Source organism: Crocuta crocuta, unplaced genomic scaffold (genome assembly GCF_008692635.1).
Source record: "Crocuta crocuta isolate KB4526 unplaced genomic scaffold, BGI_CrCroc_1.0 scaffold541, whole genome shotgun sequence".
In the NCBI taxonomy this organism is placed as follows: domain Eukaryota; kingdom Metazoa; phylum Chordata; class Mammalia; order Carnivora; family Hyaenidae; genus Crocuta; species Crocuta crocuta.
In genome coordinates, this window is record NW_027531901.1 from 246,261 (window position 1) to 260,553 (window position 14,293).

The 14,293-nt window shown below is 49.6% G+C and overlaps 1 protein-coding gene across 1 annotated transcript in view; it reads left to right on the forward strand.

Moving 5' to 3' along the window:
* Window positions 1-14,293, forward strand: part of ITGA9 (integrin subunit alpha 9) — a 324,287-nt gene that overhangs the window by 7,892 nt on the left and 302,102 nt on the right. The window contains exons 3-5 of the mRNA XM_077774005.1: window positions 2,898-3,001; window positions 3,672-3,799; window positions 5,103-5,209. Of these exons, the coding sequence (XP_077630131.1) occupies window positions 2,898-3,001; window positions 3,672-3,799; window positions 5,103-5,209 (339 nt within the window). The remainder of the gene's footprint in view (window positions 1-2,897; window positions 3,002-3,671; window positions 3,800-5,102; window positions 5,210-14,293) is intronic.

Genomic DNA, 14,293 nt, shown 5'->3' on the forward strand with positions numbered 1-14,293 from the left:
CGCCCCAGCACATGTGTGTGTACACAGGCCCCTCATCTCCTGCTTTGTTTCCCATCACAAAGGATTTAGGAAGAACCTTCTCGTCTGAGCAGCTGATGGCCACTGGAAACCAAAGGTCGTCATCAGTGCTGGGCCAGCCTTGCTAGAACCATGGAGTCCCGTGGGTTTGGAAGCGAAGAATGGTGACCTGTGACCCTGGGTCTGTGACCTTGCCCAGTGGCCCTCCAGGTCTGTGACCTCTGGCAGGACCAGGCCTCCGTGCCGTTTTGGGGGATGCGATAGAGAAACGGCTCCTTTCTCACACTCCTTTCCCTTCCTTGGTATGTGAGTAGTTCTCCTCTTTGTCTAATTTTGTGATTTTTAATAAAATGAATTGCAAGTGGCATTTACTCACTGGGCTCATGTAAATTTGGGGTTTGTGGGGACTCTTGGACCCTGCCCCGTCCCTCTGGGGTTTTCGAATGCAGGAGGCATTTTATGTTCCCTAGCGCCTGCAACCTGACGCGCGGGCGGCCCGGCAGTGTAGACATGTCAGGCTGCTAATTCTTCTCACCTGTGAAAACATAACATGTGTTATCGAGAGCAGCCCTTGGCTTGCCCTGGGGCCTCTGAAGCTGAGCCCCAGAAGCCAGGGGGGACGTCGACCCCTTAATGTGGCTTTCTCCTCGCTGGAGTTGCGTTTTGTGTGTCATCCTGCGTTTGAGCCGGAGCCGCCAGGAGCCAGCTGAAGCGGCCCGGTGTGGTCTCTGCGTGGGAAAGGGCTTGCTGAGGTTTTCAAAGGCTGCGGCCTGGGCCGCTTCTACCTGGAGATTCTGCAGCCAGGCCCCCCCCGCCAGGCTGAAGCTGTAGGAGTGGGGGACGCCAGCAGGCACCCGGAGGGACGGCTTCCTGGGTGCTACTGAGGGGCCGCGGGGAAGCTGGGGGCCAGCTCCTCTTACGCCCCCCGCGGAATCCAGTACTGACTGTCAAGACTCAGCTGGAAAGAGATGGTCCGGGAAGGGTGGGTCTTCCTGGCTCCATGTGGTTCTGGGCCTTGAGGGCTTGGGCTCAGGGCAGTGGGAATTAAGACAGGACATTCCTGGGGTATCTGGCTGGCTCAGTCAGTAGAGCACGCGACTCTAGCTCTCCGGGTCGTGAGTTCGAGCCCCACGTTGGGCGTGGAGCCTACTTAAACAAAAGAGACAGGCCCCACATCCCTCCCGTGGACCTGATGCGTGTCTCTGAGCCGCAGTAGTGTGGGCGTGTAGCCTCCACTGAGGGTCTGTCTGAAGGTCCCAGACTTTTGTTGTCTGACATATAGACCTCTACTCCTTTCAGCAGGGGTGCTGGGGAGGGAGCAGTATCATTCTGCTGCCAAGGTAGGGGTGAATATCGTGGTCCCAAGGTGAAGGTGGCTCTCAGGGCAAAGTGAGGAGAGCCGGGACCAGCCTTCCACATCTCCAGAGAGGCTCTCTGGGGCCAGGCCAGCCTCTGCCAGGCTGCTTTTCCACAGACACATAACGGGTAATGCTTTCTATGCCACCGTGGGAGGGGGTGGCGTACTTTACAATGTGCCTGGCACCTTTCCAGGTGAACGACCACTCCTTTCTAGGCTGCTGGACGGAAGGGGCAGCTCACGTTCTCGTTGGGCAGTGGCTTGGAACTTTCTGCTTTCTCCTCTCTGGGCAATGGTGTAGATCTTGTTCAGAGTCTCACTTTACAGGCCCTTTTCCACATGGCTTGTGGCTGCGCATAAACTGTGCCTGATTGGTGCCGCTTCGTATTCTCAGCACCGCGCTGGAAACGACGCACAAACGCAGGGCAGAATCGGTTCTGTAACGTCTGTGGGGAGCTTGTTGCCAGGGCCCACTCCGTCCTATGTCCACGCAGCCCTAAATGTGCCTTGTCTGTCTTCTTTGCTCGTCTTGCTCTTTCCCTCCAGTGGGGAGGGGCCAGCCCATTCCCACGGCAGCTTCCGGTTCAAGATAAAGGATGTAGAGCTTCCTTCTTGCCCTTATTCATATGTGAACTATCCTATCTCTGGTTTGCCTTGGGATAGAGGATGTGGTTTAAAAAAATTTTTTTTAAATATTTATTTTTGAGAGAGAGAGACAGAGCATGAATGGGGGAGGGGCAGAGCAAGAGGTACACAGAATCTGAAGCAGGCTCCAGGCTCCGAGCTGTCAGCGCAGAGCCTGACACAGGACTTGAGCTCACTAACTGTGAGGTCATGACCTGAGCTGAAGTTGTACGCTTGACTGCCTGAGCCCCCAGGTGCCCTGAGGATGTGGTTTATAATCCAACACCCCTGCTGTTTCTTTCCTGTTTCCCCCTAAGTGCATATGTTTTGTGTGGCGGAGTGGGGACAGGAAGAGGGGAGCACAGAAGAGAAATGGCATCTCTTAATTTCCTACTTTTTATTTTTTTACTAAAGTGTCCCACACATCCAGAAAAGTGCCCATGTCATGTATGCAATTCAATGAATTGTATGTCTGAGTATCTGAGTAGACACTACTCAGGTTGGAAGTAGCACATCGTAAGCACCTGGAAAGACCCCCTCCCTCGCTGCACCCCCCTTGCTCTTCCCCAGAGGTAACCCAGGCATGACCTCTAGCACCAGTCAAATTTTACCTGCTTCGGACTTCAGATAAACGGACTCAGACGGTGAGTACCTGTGGTCCGTCGCGTCTTTTGCCCGGTGCCGTGTTTGTGAGACTCCTCTGCGGGGCCGCAGTTGCATGTTTGTTGGTTTTCGGCGCTGGGTGGAACGCCGTTGTAGTTCTGCAGCACCGTGTACCTGTCCGTTCCAGCACTGAGGGACCTCGAGGTTTTGGCCGTTGCATTTTCAGCTTTGAGCGTTTTTGCCCGCGTCTCCGGGTGGATGCGTGTATGTGTTTCTGCTGGGTGTCTCCCTGCAGACGGAACTGCTGGCCCTCGGGAGGCCCGTGCCCGCCTTCTTAGATGCTGCTGACCGGTTCTCTAAAGCGGTTGCCACGGTCCACAGCGCCCCCGCCCCCCAGGAGTGCTCGAGGGCTCCGGTGCCTCCACATTCTGGCCGGCCCTGGGCATCTTCAGTCTTCGGGGTTTCCCCTTCCAGCAGGGGTGAAGCGGCATCTCCTCGGGTTTCTCTGATAACTAACATAGTTGAGGATCTTGTCATACGTTTATTGGCCATTTGGCTCTCTTCTTTTGTCAGGTGTCTGGCCCACTGTTCTGTTGGTCTGTGTTGTTTTTTTTTATTGACTTGTAGGAGTTCTTCATAGATTCTGGATAGGACTTCTTTGCTGTGCTCCCAGACAGTCTTAGGCTTTCAGTGTGCCTGGGGAGGGGCCCATGGGTGGCTCAGTTAGTTAAGCGTCCGGCTCTGGATTTTGGCTCAGGTCACGATCTCGTGGTTTGTGAGATCAAGCCCTGCCTTGTGCTCCCTGGTGTCAGTGTGGAGCCTACTTGGGATTCCCTCTCCCCCTCTCCCTCCGCCCCTCCCCCACTCATGCTCGTTCTCTCTCTTTCTCTCTCAAGATAAATAAATAAACATTTAAAAATAATGTGCCTGGAGAAACTCTAACAGGCTCACCCTCCCCCTTGGGCCCCCCAGAGCGTCCAGGCAGCCCACCCGTGGCTGGGTAGGATGTAACCGTGGGCCTCTTCCCTGGCACTGGGTTGTAACAATGTCCTTTCTTCTTGATGTGCAGGGTCCTTGTGGGTGCACCGAAGGCAGAGTCCAAGTACAGCACCTCAGTGAAGTCCCCTGGGGCTGTGTTTAAGTGCCGCGTCCACACCAACCCTGACCGGAGATGCACCGAACTAGACATGGCTCGAGGTGGGTGGATATCACTGCCAAGATGGAAGTGGATTCCGTGCCCTCACACTTCCTCTTTTTCTTCTCAGAGTGGCCTGATCATGCATCCCCTCTTCCTCCTTCCCTCCCTCCCTCCTTCCCTTCTATCCATCCATCCATCCATCCATCCGTGCATCCATCCATCCATCCATGCATGCATCCGTCCATCATATGCTAGGTGCCTATTCACTGAGACATGCTGGTGAACAAAACAAAGATCTTGCCATCCTGGGCCTTACAAATTAGTGGGCAAAGAGACATTGAAATGAGTAGTTGAGTGCAAGAAGACCATCGGGAAGGTGGATAGTTGATCTACACATGATTGGAAGGACTCACGGTGGTTAGCTGGGCAGGTGTGGGAGGCAGAACCTCCGAGCAGAGGAAAGCATGTGCCATTTTAAAGCTCCGAGTGAGGACAGCGCAGCTGGGGTGGTGAGCAGGAGAGTGGAGGCGGAGGGCAGGCTGGGGCTGGCTCACACAGGGTGGCAGGCTGGGGTAAGGTGTTAGGATTTCATGCTGTGCATCAAGGGGGAGGCCATTAAAATTAATCTTGGGTTTTATATTTTAAGTAGGGGAAGATGTGATAGATGGAGGTCTTCAGAAGCTCACTTTGTGGTCCAGTGGGAAATACATGTTCCAGCACCTTGGACTCAGGCGACTCTGCCTGGGTTCAGAGCCCGGTGCTGCCAGTTAGTAGTTGGGACTTACTGGGAAAGTCCCATGGCCTCTTTGGCCTCAGTTTCCTTGCGTGTAAAGTCGGGACTAAGATACCTACCTTCCATGATTACCTTGAGAAGGATAAGTGAGATAATAGATGTGACACATATATCTGTACAGAGTGAGAGCCATTTCATTACACTCCCTTCAGGTCCTCACTTTCTCCAAAGTTCTTTCCCTTTAAGAGCTTCTAATTTTTTTTTTTTTTAAGTGAAGAATTGTGATGGTATTCTTCAGCTGAAAAGGACAGGGGTCTATGGTGTTCTTTAGCGCTACTCAAAACGTCTGGTTTGCCAGCTGCTCATTACTGTTACGTAGCAGATGAAGGAACTGGCTCCAGAACATAAATCACCGCACCACTTCCCTCATCGAGGAAGTCTAGCGATGAAGATAACACTGGCTAAATCAAACAGCACGCATCATGATGGAGCTGGCTTACATTTTGTTCCAGGCTCCTTATTTCCTCACCGGCGGGCCACCAGCACTTGGACTCTAGGCCTCCCTTTGAAAAGCAGCCAGTGGAACCTCATTTCTCAGAGCAAGTCTGGCTTTTCTCTTTTTCATCCAGGGAAGAATCGGGGCATGTCGTGTGGAAAGACCTGCCGGGAAGACAGGGATGATGAGTGGATGGGGGTGAGCCTGGCCCGGCAGCCCAAGGCTGATGGCCGCGTGCTGGTAAGTGCCACGGGGAGGGTGCGGCGCTCTGAGGACGAGGGACGTGGGGCCCCTTAGGGTGGCTGGGCAGCAGGGCGACAAGGGCATGGCCTTGAGGTTGTTGGGCTCCTGCTTGAACAGATGACGAATCTCTATTTTTTTCATCGTCAGATGGTTAGTGTCTGTCCCAGGGTGCAGAGATACGGCTCTTGACACATGATCTTGTTCATTACATAAACATTTTTGTGAGTGTGTGTTTTTCAGGTTGAGGTATAGTGAGCATAAAATGCACAGAACTTAAGACTAGTTTGAACTTAAGACAAAGGTACACACCTGTGTGATGCCTCCCCTCCATCGAGTTATAGACTGTCTCTGTCATCCCAGAAAGTTCGCTTATATTCTTTACTAGTCAGTTCCTCCCACCCCAAGGCAAAGGCTCTTATGATTAGTATTACCATGGATTCCTTTTGATTTTTCTAGAACTTCAAATAAATGGAAAGCTACCTGCATGCTTACCTGTGTAAGACTTCTTTCGCAATGCTTTTGAGATTAACTTGTGTGTATCAGCTGTTTATTCTTATTTATTCTTACATAGTATTATACATTATGAAATCCATGTTATTTTTAGTGCTCTACAATTGATCTTTGAACTTGAATGGGTTGGGACTCCATGGGTCCATTTATTCGTGGATTGTTTACAGCACTCTAACTGTATTTTTTTTCTCTTCCATGTGATTTTCTTAATATTTTGTTTACTTTAGCTTACTTGATTGTAAGAATAGAGTATCTAGTACATATAACACAGAAAGTACGTGTTAACCCCCTTTGATGTTCTCCATAAGGCTTCAGGTCAACTATTCGTTAAGTTGTTGGGGAGTCAAAATTATATGCAGATTTTCCACTGCGTGAGAGGGTTGGTGCCCCTAACCCCCGTGTCATTCAAGGGTCAACTATATTTGGCTCCCAGGGTACATATGGCGTTCTCGGGTCCGTTAGGTGCTTGGAGGAGGGGCAAGGAAAAGTCTTTGTCCTGGAGGCCTGTTGAGGGCTACGCCATCCAGGGAGGTAGTTGCCAGCCACATGGAGTCAGTGCATTTTAAGTTGTTCTAATTAAACATCCAGTCCTCCCTACTACCCACATTCTAAGCGGTGAGTAGCAGCCTACATGTACTGGCTACTGCGTTGGCCGCGTCCAACCCTTCCATCATACAGAATCTTCCTGGACTCCACAAAACAGGAATTTGTGGCCTCCTCAGAAGTTTTGTCCGTGTTTTCCTTTTTCTTTTACTCTTTCCTGTTGAGGTACGACACTAAGTACCACACACACAACTTGACATATCCTTTCTCCTGCATCCCTGTTGCTAAGGCCGGAATGTTCCCCTGTGCCCCTCTCCACTGATATAACTGGCATTCTGACTTCATAGGCCTTTTCTGTTCACTGGCTTTTCTTGGAAGCTGTATGAAGATTTTTCCTACGAAAGCCGAAGCTCAAGGAGGGAAAGTACTACCAGCTGCCATTCATTGAAGGCTTCCTCTGGGCCACATGCTGCAAAGTTGAGGGTTTTATGTATTTTATCCTGAGGAAGACAGGTTTTCCTTAAGGATCTAGGCAAAATGCTTCCTTCCCCTCTCTGAGAAGCCCGCTTTTGTGTTAAACTTCTCCATCGGAGAGGCTATTTGCGTGGACTCGGCCTGGCTTCTCACCACAGAGTTAGCGTGCACCCTGGCCAGGCCCCTCGGGGGAGGGAAGAAGCAGCTGGATCCTGTTGCCGGCATGGAGGGGCCACCTTACTGGAACCACTGTCGGTCTGTGGAGCCCCCAGCCCCGCTGTTTGTCTCTGTGTCCGGTGTTGCAGGCTGCCCTGGACCGTCTCCAAGCCTCCTGGACCTGACTGGACAGCTCGGCCCCAGGAAGGCTGGAATGCTGTCTGCCATCCTTTAGAAAGCCAGGAAGAAGCTGATCCATCTATAAATCAGGGTGGCCTGAGGTCAAGGTTCAGAACGGAGGCGGTGGCCGTCTGGTGGAAGTACCACACACGATGCTGGGGGCGCGTGGAGCCCAGAGCCACAGGCTGCTCTTGCAAAAACTTCTCCTCTTCCCCCAGAAAGAGAACCTCTGTGTGGCCGAAGTTATTTCCAGAGGGTTCTGTGTCACTGCACATCAGTCAGAGGAGGGGGCTGCCTCTGGGGACGTGAATGGTGGGGAGGGTCATGGGGATGAGTTAGCAAAGGCAGCAGAGACGGCAGAGCTGGGGCTGAGTGGTGGCGGTGCCACGACGTGATAATCTGCTGTGATGATCCACGCCTAGCGCATGCGGAGCTGCTTTTCTCACGTCTTACACAAGCACTGCTCCATCCGTTCAGTGAGCCACCCTGTGGGTGCCGGAGAGAGAGGGCATCCGACAGCGTCCATCTTCCTCATGGCTTTTTTTTTATTATTGTGGTCAAAGACACAACCTAAAATTTACCCTTACCCATTTTGAAACGTACAGTAGTGTTACCTGTGTGCACATTGTTAGGCTTCAGATCTCTGAACTTTTTCATCTTATAAAATAGACTCTGAAGCCACTGAANAACCACTTCTTCTGTTTCTAAGAGTTGAACTGCTTTCGAGAACTCACAGGAATGGAATCATGAGGTGCTTATCTTGTCACTGGCTTATTTCGCTTGGCATAGTGTCCTCAAGTTTTCATCTATGTTGCAGCATGTGACAATATTTCTTTCTTCTAGGGCCAAATACTCCTCTGCTGTATGTATACACCATACTCTGTTTATCCACTGATAGATATTTGGTGGTTGTGAATGATGCTGCTCTGACCACAGGTGTGCGATTATCTCTTCAAGATCCTGGTTTCAGTATTTTTGTATATCTGTCCAGAAGTGGCATTGCTGAGCGCTATGGGAATTCTGCTTATAATTTTTCTGAGGCACTGCCGCAGCGTTTTCTCACAGTGGCTGCGCCATTTTACATTCTCACCGACAGTGCCCAAGAGAAGGGTTCCAATTTCTCCATGTCGTTGCCAATACATATTTTTTTCTTTAATGGCGGCCATCCTCATGGGTGCAGGATGGTATCTCATTGTGGCTTTGATTTGAATTTCCCTAATAATTCATGATACTGAGCGTCTTTTCATATGCTTCCTGGATGCTTGTACGTCGTCTTTGGAGGAATGTCCGTTTGACTCTTTGGCCCATTTTTGAGTTGGATTGTTTGTTGTTGTTGAGTTGTCCTTATGGCTTTTTGCACGTGTGCCATCTTGCTAGGAAGGGCTGAGCCTCCTCTGTTCCCAGCACCCTCCGTGCTCCGTGGTTTGGACTCCGCTTCCTCCTTGAGGCCTGCCGTTGGTGACTGTGCTTTCTGGAATCAGCTTAGTATCTTTTGTGTCGCTAGGAGCTCAGCATTATGTGATGACCTTTATGAGTATAGTTTACCTTGTGTGAGCGTCTCCTTTTTATGGAAGCCACTTTAGGAGAGGCGACCTTTTTTACCCTTTTCACTGTCAGTGGTCAGTGCCTGGAGATGATCTCTCTAAGGAGGGGCATCTAAAAGGATGTTTGAATAACGTAAGGGCTGAGTGTCACTGTTAAAACAATTAGTAAGCAAGCCAGTTGCCATCTCTGCTTGGTGGACGAGTGGTTGACAGAAGCATGAGGCAAAATGCTGTAAATCAGCCCTAGAAATGATAGGTGACAGCAAAGTATAAGGAGCAGAGACCTCATCCATATTTACATTTTGGAGGCCTCGTATCCACTTGCTTTTTCTTTAGTGTGTCTAATCTGCCTGTCAGGGCCTTCTGCTGGGCAAGTATTTATTTATTTACTTATTTATTTAATTTTTTAAATGTTTTTATTTATTTCTAGGAGAGAGAGAGACAGCGTGAGCAGGGGAGGGTCAGAGAGAGAGGGAGACACAGACTCTGAAACAGGCTCCAGGCTCTGAGCTGGCAGTCAGCCCAGAGCCAGACGCGGGGCTCGAGCCCACGAACCGTGAGATCATGACCCAAGCGAAAGTCGGACGCTCAACCGACTAAGCCACCCAGGCGCCCCTACAAGTATTTATTTTAAAATTAAACACAGGAAGATGGATGTTATTCGGACATGCTCTGAGCGCTCAGGGGACGTGGGGTGTGAGCACGGCACCTGCATCCCCGAGGAGTGTAATGTTGGATCCCATGGGGGGTTTGAAAAGGGGGTGGTGGGGTGAGGTTTTCTGAAAACCACATCTGGTGCTGACTTCCAAGTCCAGAACAGATGGAGAGTTTGCAGGCTGTGATAGGGCGTCCAGCGTTTCATCGACAAATGACGTTTTCTGAGCCCTGAAGCCAGCAACCGGCTTAAAACGTCTGCCAGTCTTGGCTCACAGGTGTCGTGGCGCCTTCCTATTTTCCTCCCTGAACAAATGATACCAGATGCAGACACGGCATCCAGATGAGGGGCAAGCCCCTTCCCACGCCGTCACCCTCCGCTCCCCAGGGCACAGATGACAGCTTAAGAACTAGGGAAAACGAAATCTTTTCTGGCCATGACCACCCGGCCAACTCAGCACAGGCACCTCATGGACTCTTTTCCTGGATTTGTGGGGCGCCTCCGAATGTTCATGTCTGGTGTTTTCTTCTTGTCATTACTCTCCAAGGCTCAGACAACAAGTAATTGAAGCGTCCAGGTAATTCCCTCTGGGCACTATGCCGCGCCCTTTCCAAATGTCAGGGAGGCCCCTGCCTGCACACGACATCTCATCTGCCCACTTGTGTCCAAGCCGCGCAGTGTACACAGTTGCATTTACTCCCGTTGCTGTGTTTCCTGGTGGCTTGGTGGTTGGCAGAGAACGTTTAATGTGCTGTGACACATGTGGAGGAGGGCACACGGGTAATTTGTGTTCACTTCGATGAATTGTCATTTGGTGGACAGTCTCGGGGGACTTTCCCAGCATCCCAGAAGCCCCTTCCCCGGGCTCAGGCCACTCCCTCCTCCCTTAGAGCCGGCCTGCCTTGACGGGTGGGGTGTTCTCTGGCCCTGGCTGTGCAGGGTGGGCCTGAGGCGTGGTAGCAGCTCTGGCCATCTGTGTAAGAGGGTGGGGTGGGGACCTACGTGTCTTTGTGGCTGAGCCATCGGGAGAGGCTCAGGGTCCTCCCCTCTCCCCCAGAAGGACGGGCTGTTTCCATACAACAAAAAAGTCCTTTGTAATGAATTGCTCATTTTCTCCTTTTTATTTTTTTTGGCGGGGGGAGTAGAAAACAATTCTTATAACTTGAAAGATGTCAAATTAGAAGATTTGGGGTAATGCTAGACCCTGTCCCCCTTTCTTAGGATCATCTGGAATCTGAGCTTGATTAGTCTTGCTGTTCCTAGAGTCTGCTTTTCCCTCCCTGCTCTGCCCTGCTCTGCCCCCTTCCTCCTCGTGGCAGAACTCATTTGGAGAGATTGATGGGGTTAGTAATCCTTTGGAGACAGTCCCTAGGAATTTTTTTAATGTAGGAGTCAGATTGACGTGTGTGTGTATATATAATGATTATCGGGGCTAAACAGTCTTTTCTTTCTGTAATTTATATTCAGAAACACTCTTCTCTGTTTTCCTACATGTGTACTGCCTTTGACACTTTGATCTCTGACCTCACAGTATGCCTTAATTTTAGTTTAGTTTACTGTGAAATGCAATATTTGGATTTTCTAGGAATTCTCCAAGATCACTCCTTAAACAGTTTATGGCACTTAAAAAAAAAACAAAAACAAATGAGGAGACTATAAACTGGATATTAAATGCGGAATGTCCTTCCTTAGAAGAGCCAGCATGCCCTATGATAAATATCTGCCTCTCTTTATGGTCCCTCCAGCCTGGAAGTACAATAAAACATGGGAAGCCCTAGAAGCCAAGGGCTCTGCCGAATCTATAAGCTAAACTGGAAGTAATTTTCAGCCAACTAGATAAGTGATTCAAGTTTGCAAGCCATCAGAACTGAGTCAGAACTAAAAATTTTAAAAATCGATGACTTGGTGGAATGGAGCGATCATGTGCTTTGTGATAGATTTGTACAAGTCCTCGAGAAATGTGCTGTCGGCACCAAACAGGATCAGGTGGGGAGGAATGAAGGTGGTTTGCAGCATAAGTGATAACAGGAGATTGTTTTATGCAGTTTAATCTCATAGGGCAAGAACCAATGTGTGGGCAGAGTCACACTTCCGGTAGTTTTGCCCTTGGGCAGTGAGTGGCCTTGTCTTCAGGGGCCCTGCGGGTGGCTGATGTGAAGGAATGAAGACCAGAGAGGCTGGCAGGCAGTGGTTTTCATTACAGGAGCATCTGAGGGGTGAGCCCCGCAAGGAGGCCCCTCTCTCCCTTGGTGACCTGTGACCGTATTTCATTCGGCCCCAGAGCGGTTATCTTAGGGGCATTGGGACCTCTGGGTGGGGCGGTAAGAACAGCAGCTACTAGATCCTCTCGGGGTGGGTTTCACTGCTTCTCAGGCAGAATGGGACTTTTTAAAAAATTAATTTATTTTTTAATTTACATCCAAGTTAGTTAGCATATAGTGCAACAGTGATTTCAGGAGTAGATTCCTTAATGCCCCTTCCCATTCAGCCCATCCCCCCTCCCACAACCCCTCCAGGAACCCTCTGTTTGGTCTCCGTATTTAAGAGTCTCCTATGTTTTGTCACCCTTCCTGCTTTTATATTATTTTTGCTTCCCTTCTCTTATATTCATCTGTTTTGTGTCTTAGAATCCTTATATGAGTGAAGTCATATGATACTTGTCTTTCTCTGACTAATTTCGCTTAGCATAATACCATCCACGTAGCTCCATCCACGTAGTTGTAAATGGCAAGATTTCATTGTTTTTGATTGCCGAGGAATACTCCATTGTATATGTATACCACATCTTCTTTATCCATTCATCCATCAATGGACATTTGAGCTCTTTCCATACTGTGGCTATTGTCCATAGCGCTGCTATAAACATTGGGGCGCATGTGCCCCTTTGAAACAGCACACCTGTATCCCTTGGATAAATACCTAGTAGTGCAATTGCTGGGTCATACGGTAGTTCTAGTTTTAACTTTTTGAGGAACCTCCATCCTGTTTTCCAGAGAGGCTGCTTCAGTTCATATTCCCACCAGCAGTGAAAAGAGTTCCTCTTTCTCCTCATCCTCACCAACATCTGTCATTGCCTGAGTTGTTCATTTTAGCCATTCTGACGGTATGAGGTGGTATCTCATTGTGGTTTTAATTTGTATTTCCCTGATAATGAGTGATGTTGAGCATTTTCTTCATGTGTTGTTTGGCCATCTGTATGTGTTCTTTGGAGAAGTGTCTATTCATGTCTTTTGCCCATTTCTTCACTGGATTGTTTTTTGGATGTTGAGTTTGATAAGCTCTATAGATTTTGGATACTAACCTTTTACCTGATATGTCATTTGCAAATATCTTCTTTCATCCTGTCAATTGCCTTTTAGTTTTGCTGATATTCCCCAAGCTGTGCAGAAGGTTTTTACTTTGATGAGGTCCCAATAGTTCATTTTTGCTTTTGTTTCCCTTGCCTCCAGAGACGTGGTGAGTAAGAAGGTGCTGTGGCGAGGGTCAAAGAGGTTCTTCCCTGCTTTCTCCTCGAGGATTTTGATGGCTTCCTGCCTTACATTTAGGTCTTTCATCCATTTTGAGTTTATTTTTGGTATGGTGTAAGGTGGTCCAGGTTCATTTTTCCGTATGTCGCTCTCCAGTTTTCCCAGCACCATTTGCTGAAGGGACTGTCTTTATTCCATTGGATACTCTTTCCTGCTTTGTTGAAGATGTGGGTCTGCTTCTGGGTTTTCTATTCTGTTTCATTGATCTGAGTGTCTGTTCTTGTGCCAGTAGCATACTGTCCTGATGATGCCAGCTTTGTAATACAGCCTGAAGTCTGGGGCAGTGATGCTGTCTTGGTTTGTGTTTTGAGGATTGTTTTGGCTATTTGGGGTCTTTTCTGGTTCCATTCGAATTTTAGGATTGATTGTTGTAGCTCTGTGAAGGATGCCGGTGTTGTTTTGGTAGGGATTTTGCAGGAACAGGAACTTTTAAATGGAAAACGGGAAATGTTTCCTAGTGAGACCAGGAGGACCCTGTCGCCGTGGGGTCTGGTCTCGTTGGCAGCACTTCTAGCGCTGAGACTTAAAGGAGCCACTCTGACACTTGGGGTTCCCACATTGAAAACAGGAATTCCAAAGATGCCTCTGGCCTCCCTCTAGCATTGCAGAAGAAGTCAAATGTGGGCCCTGTAGATGCTGAATGTTGAGACCTGTTGAGTGTTTGAAGGAAAGAAACCAAGAAATTAAAGGCTCTGATGATTCTGGGGCACCAGAATATTTGGTGGCTCAGTCAGTTGACCGTTTGACTCTTGATCTTGGCTCAGGTCATAATCTCATGGTTCATGAGATCGAGCCTCACATTGGGCTCCTGACTGGTAGTTCAGAGCCTCCTTGGGGTCCTTTCTTTCTCTGCTCCTATCCACTCTCTCTCACCCTCAAAATAAATAAACTTTAGACCCAACAAACAAAAACTCTGATTTTTGAAAATGCATTATTTTAAGAAAATATATTTGTAGACCAGAGTGACCTGGGAGCGGAAGTGAGTGGTGTGTGTCCATGAGAAACAGAGTGGGCAGAGTGTATGCCTTCGGGGGAAGTGGGTCGGCCCCTAATCAAACTTGTGGATCTTGAGGATGTGTGAGGTCACGTGCACACACACACACACACACACACACACACGTAACTGGAGTGGGCAGTGATGTCCGAGTGTGAGGCTGGGGGAGTTCTGTGGCGGGTGGGGCAGGATGCGCCCCTCCCGAATTCCAGTCTAGCATCTGTCCAACCCCAGCGCTGAGAGGCTGCTCAGAGAGCAGACCAGGGGCTCTGTCTGTCCCTAAGGAGCTCCCTGCTCATACAAGCCAAGCTCTCCCCTGCCTCGGGGCCCTCTGCCCTCAACCTGAGGGCCTCGGGTGGCTGTTGGCCGTTATCTTAGTCTTCACTTGGTTTCCTTTTCCTGCTCTCCCGCTGCTCGTTCCCCAGGGCACATCCCTGAAGTCCTGAAGCCGTCCCCTCCTCTCCTCTCCACTGCCCCCGCCCCCCCCCCCCCCCCCGC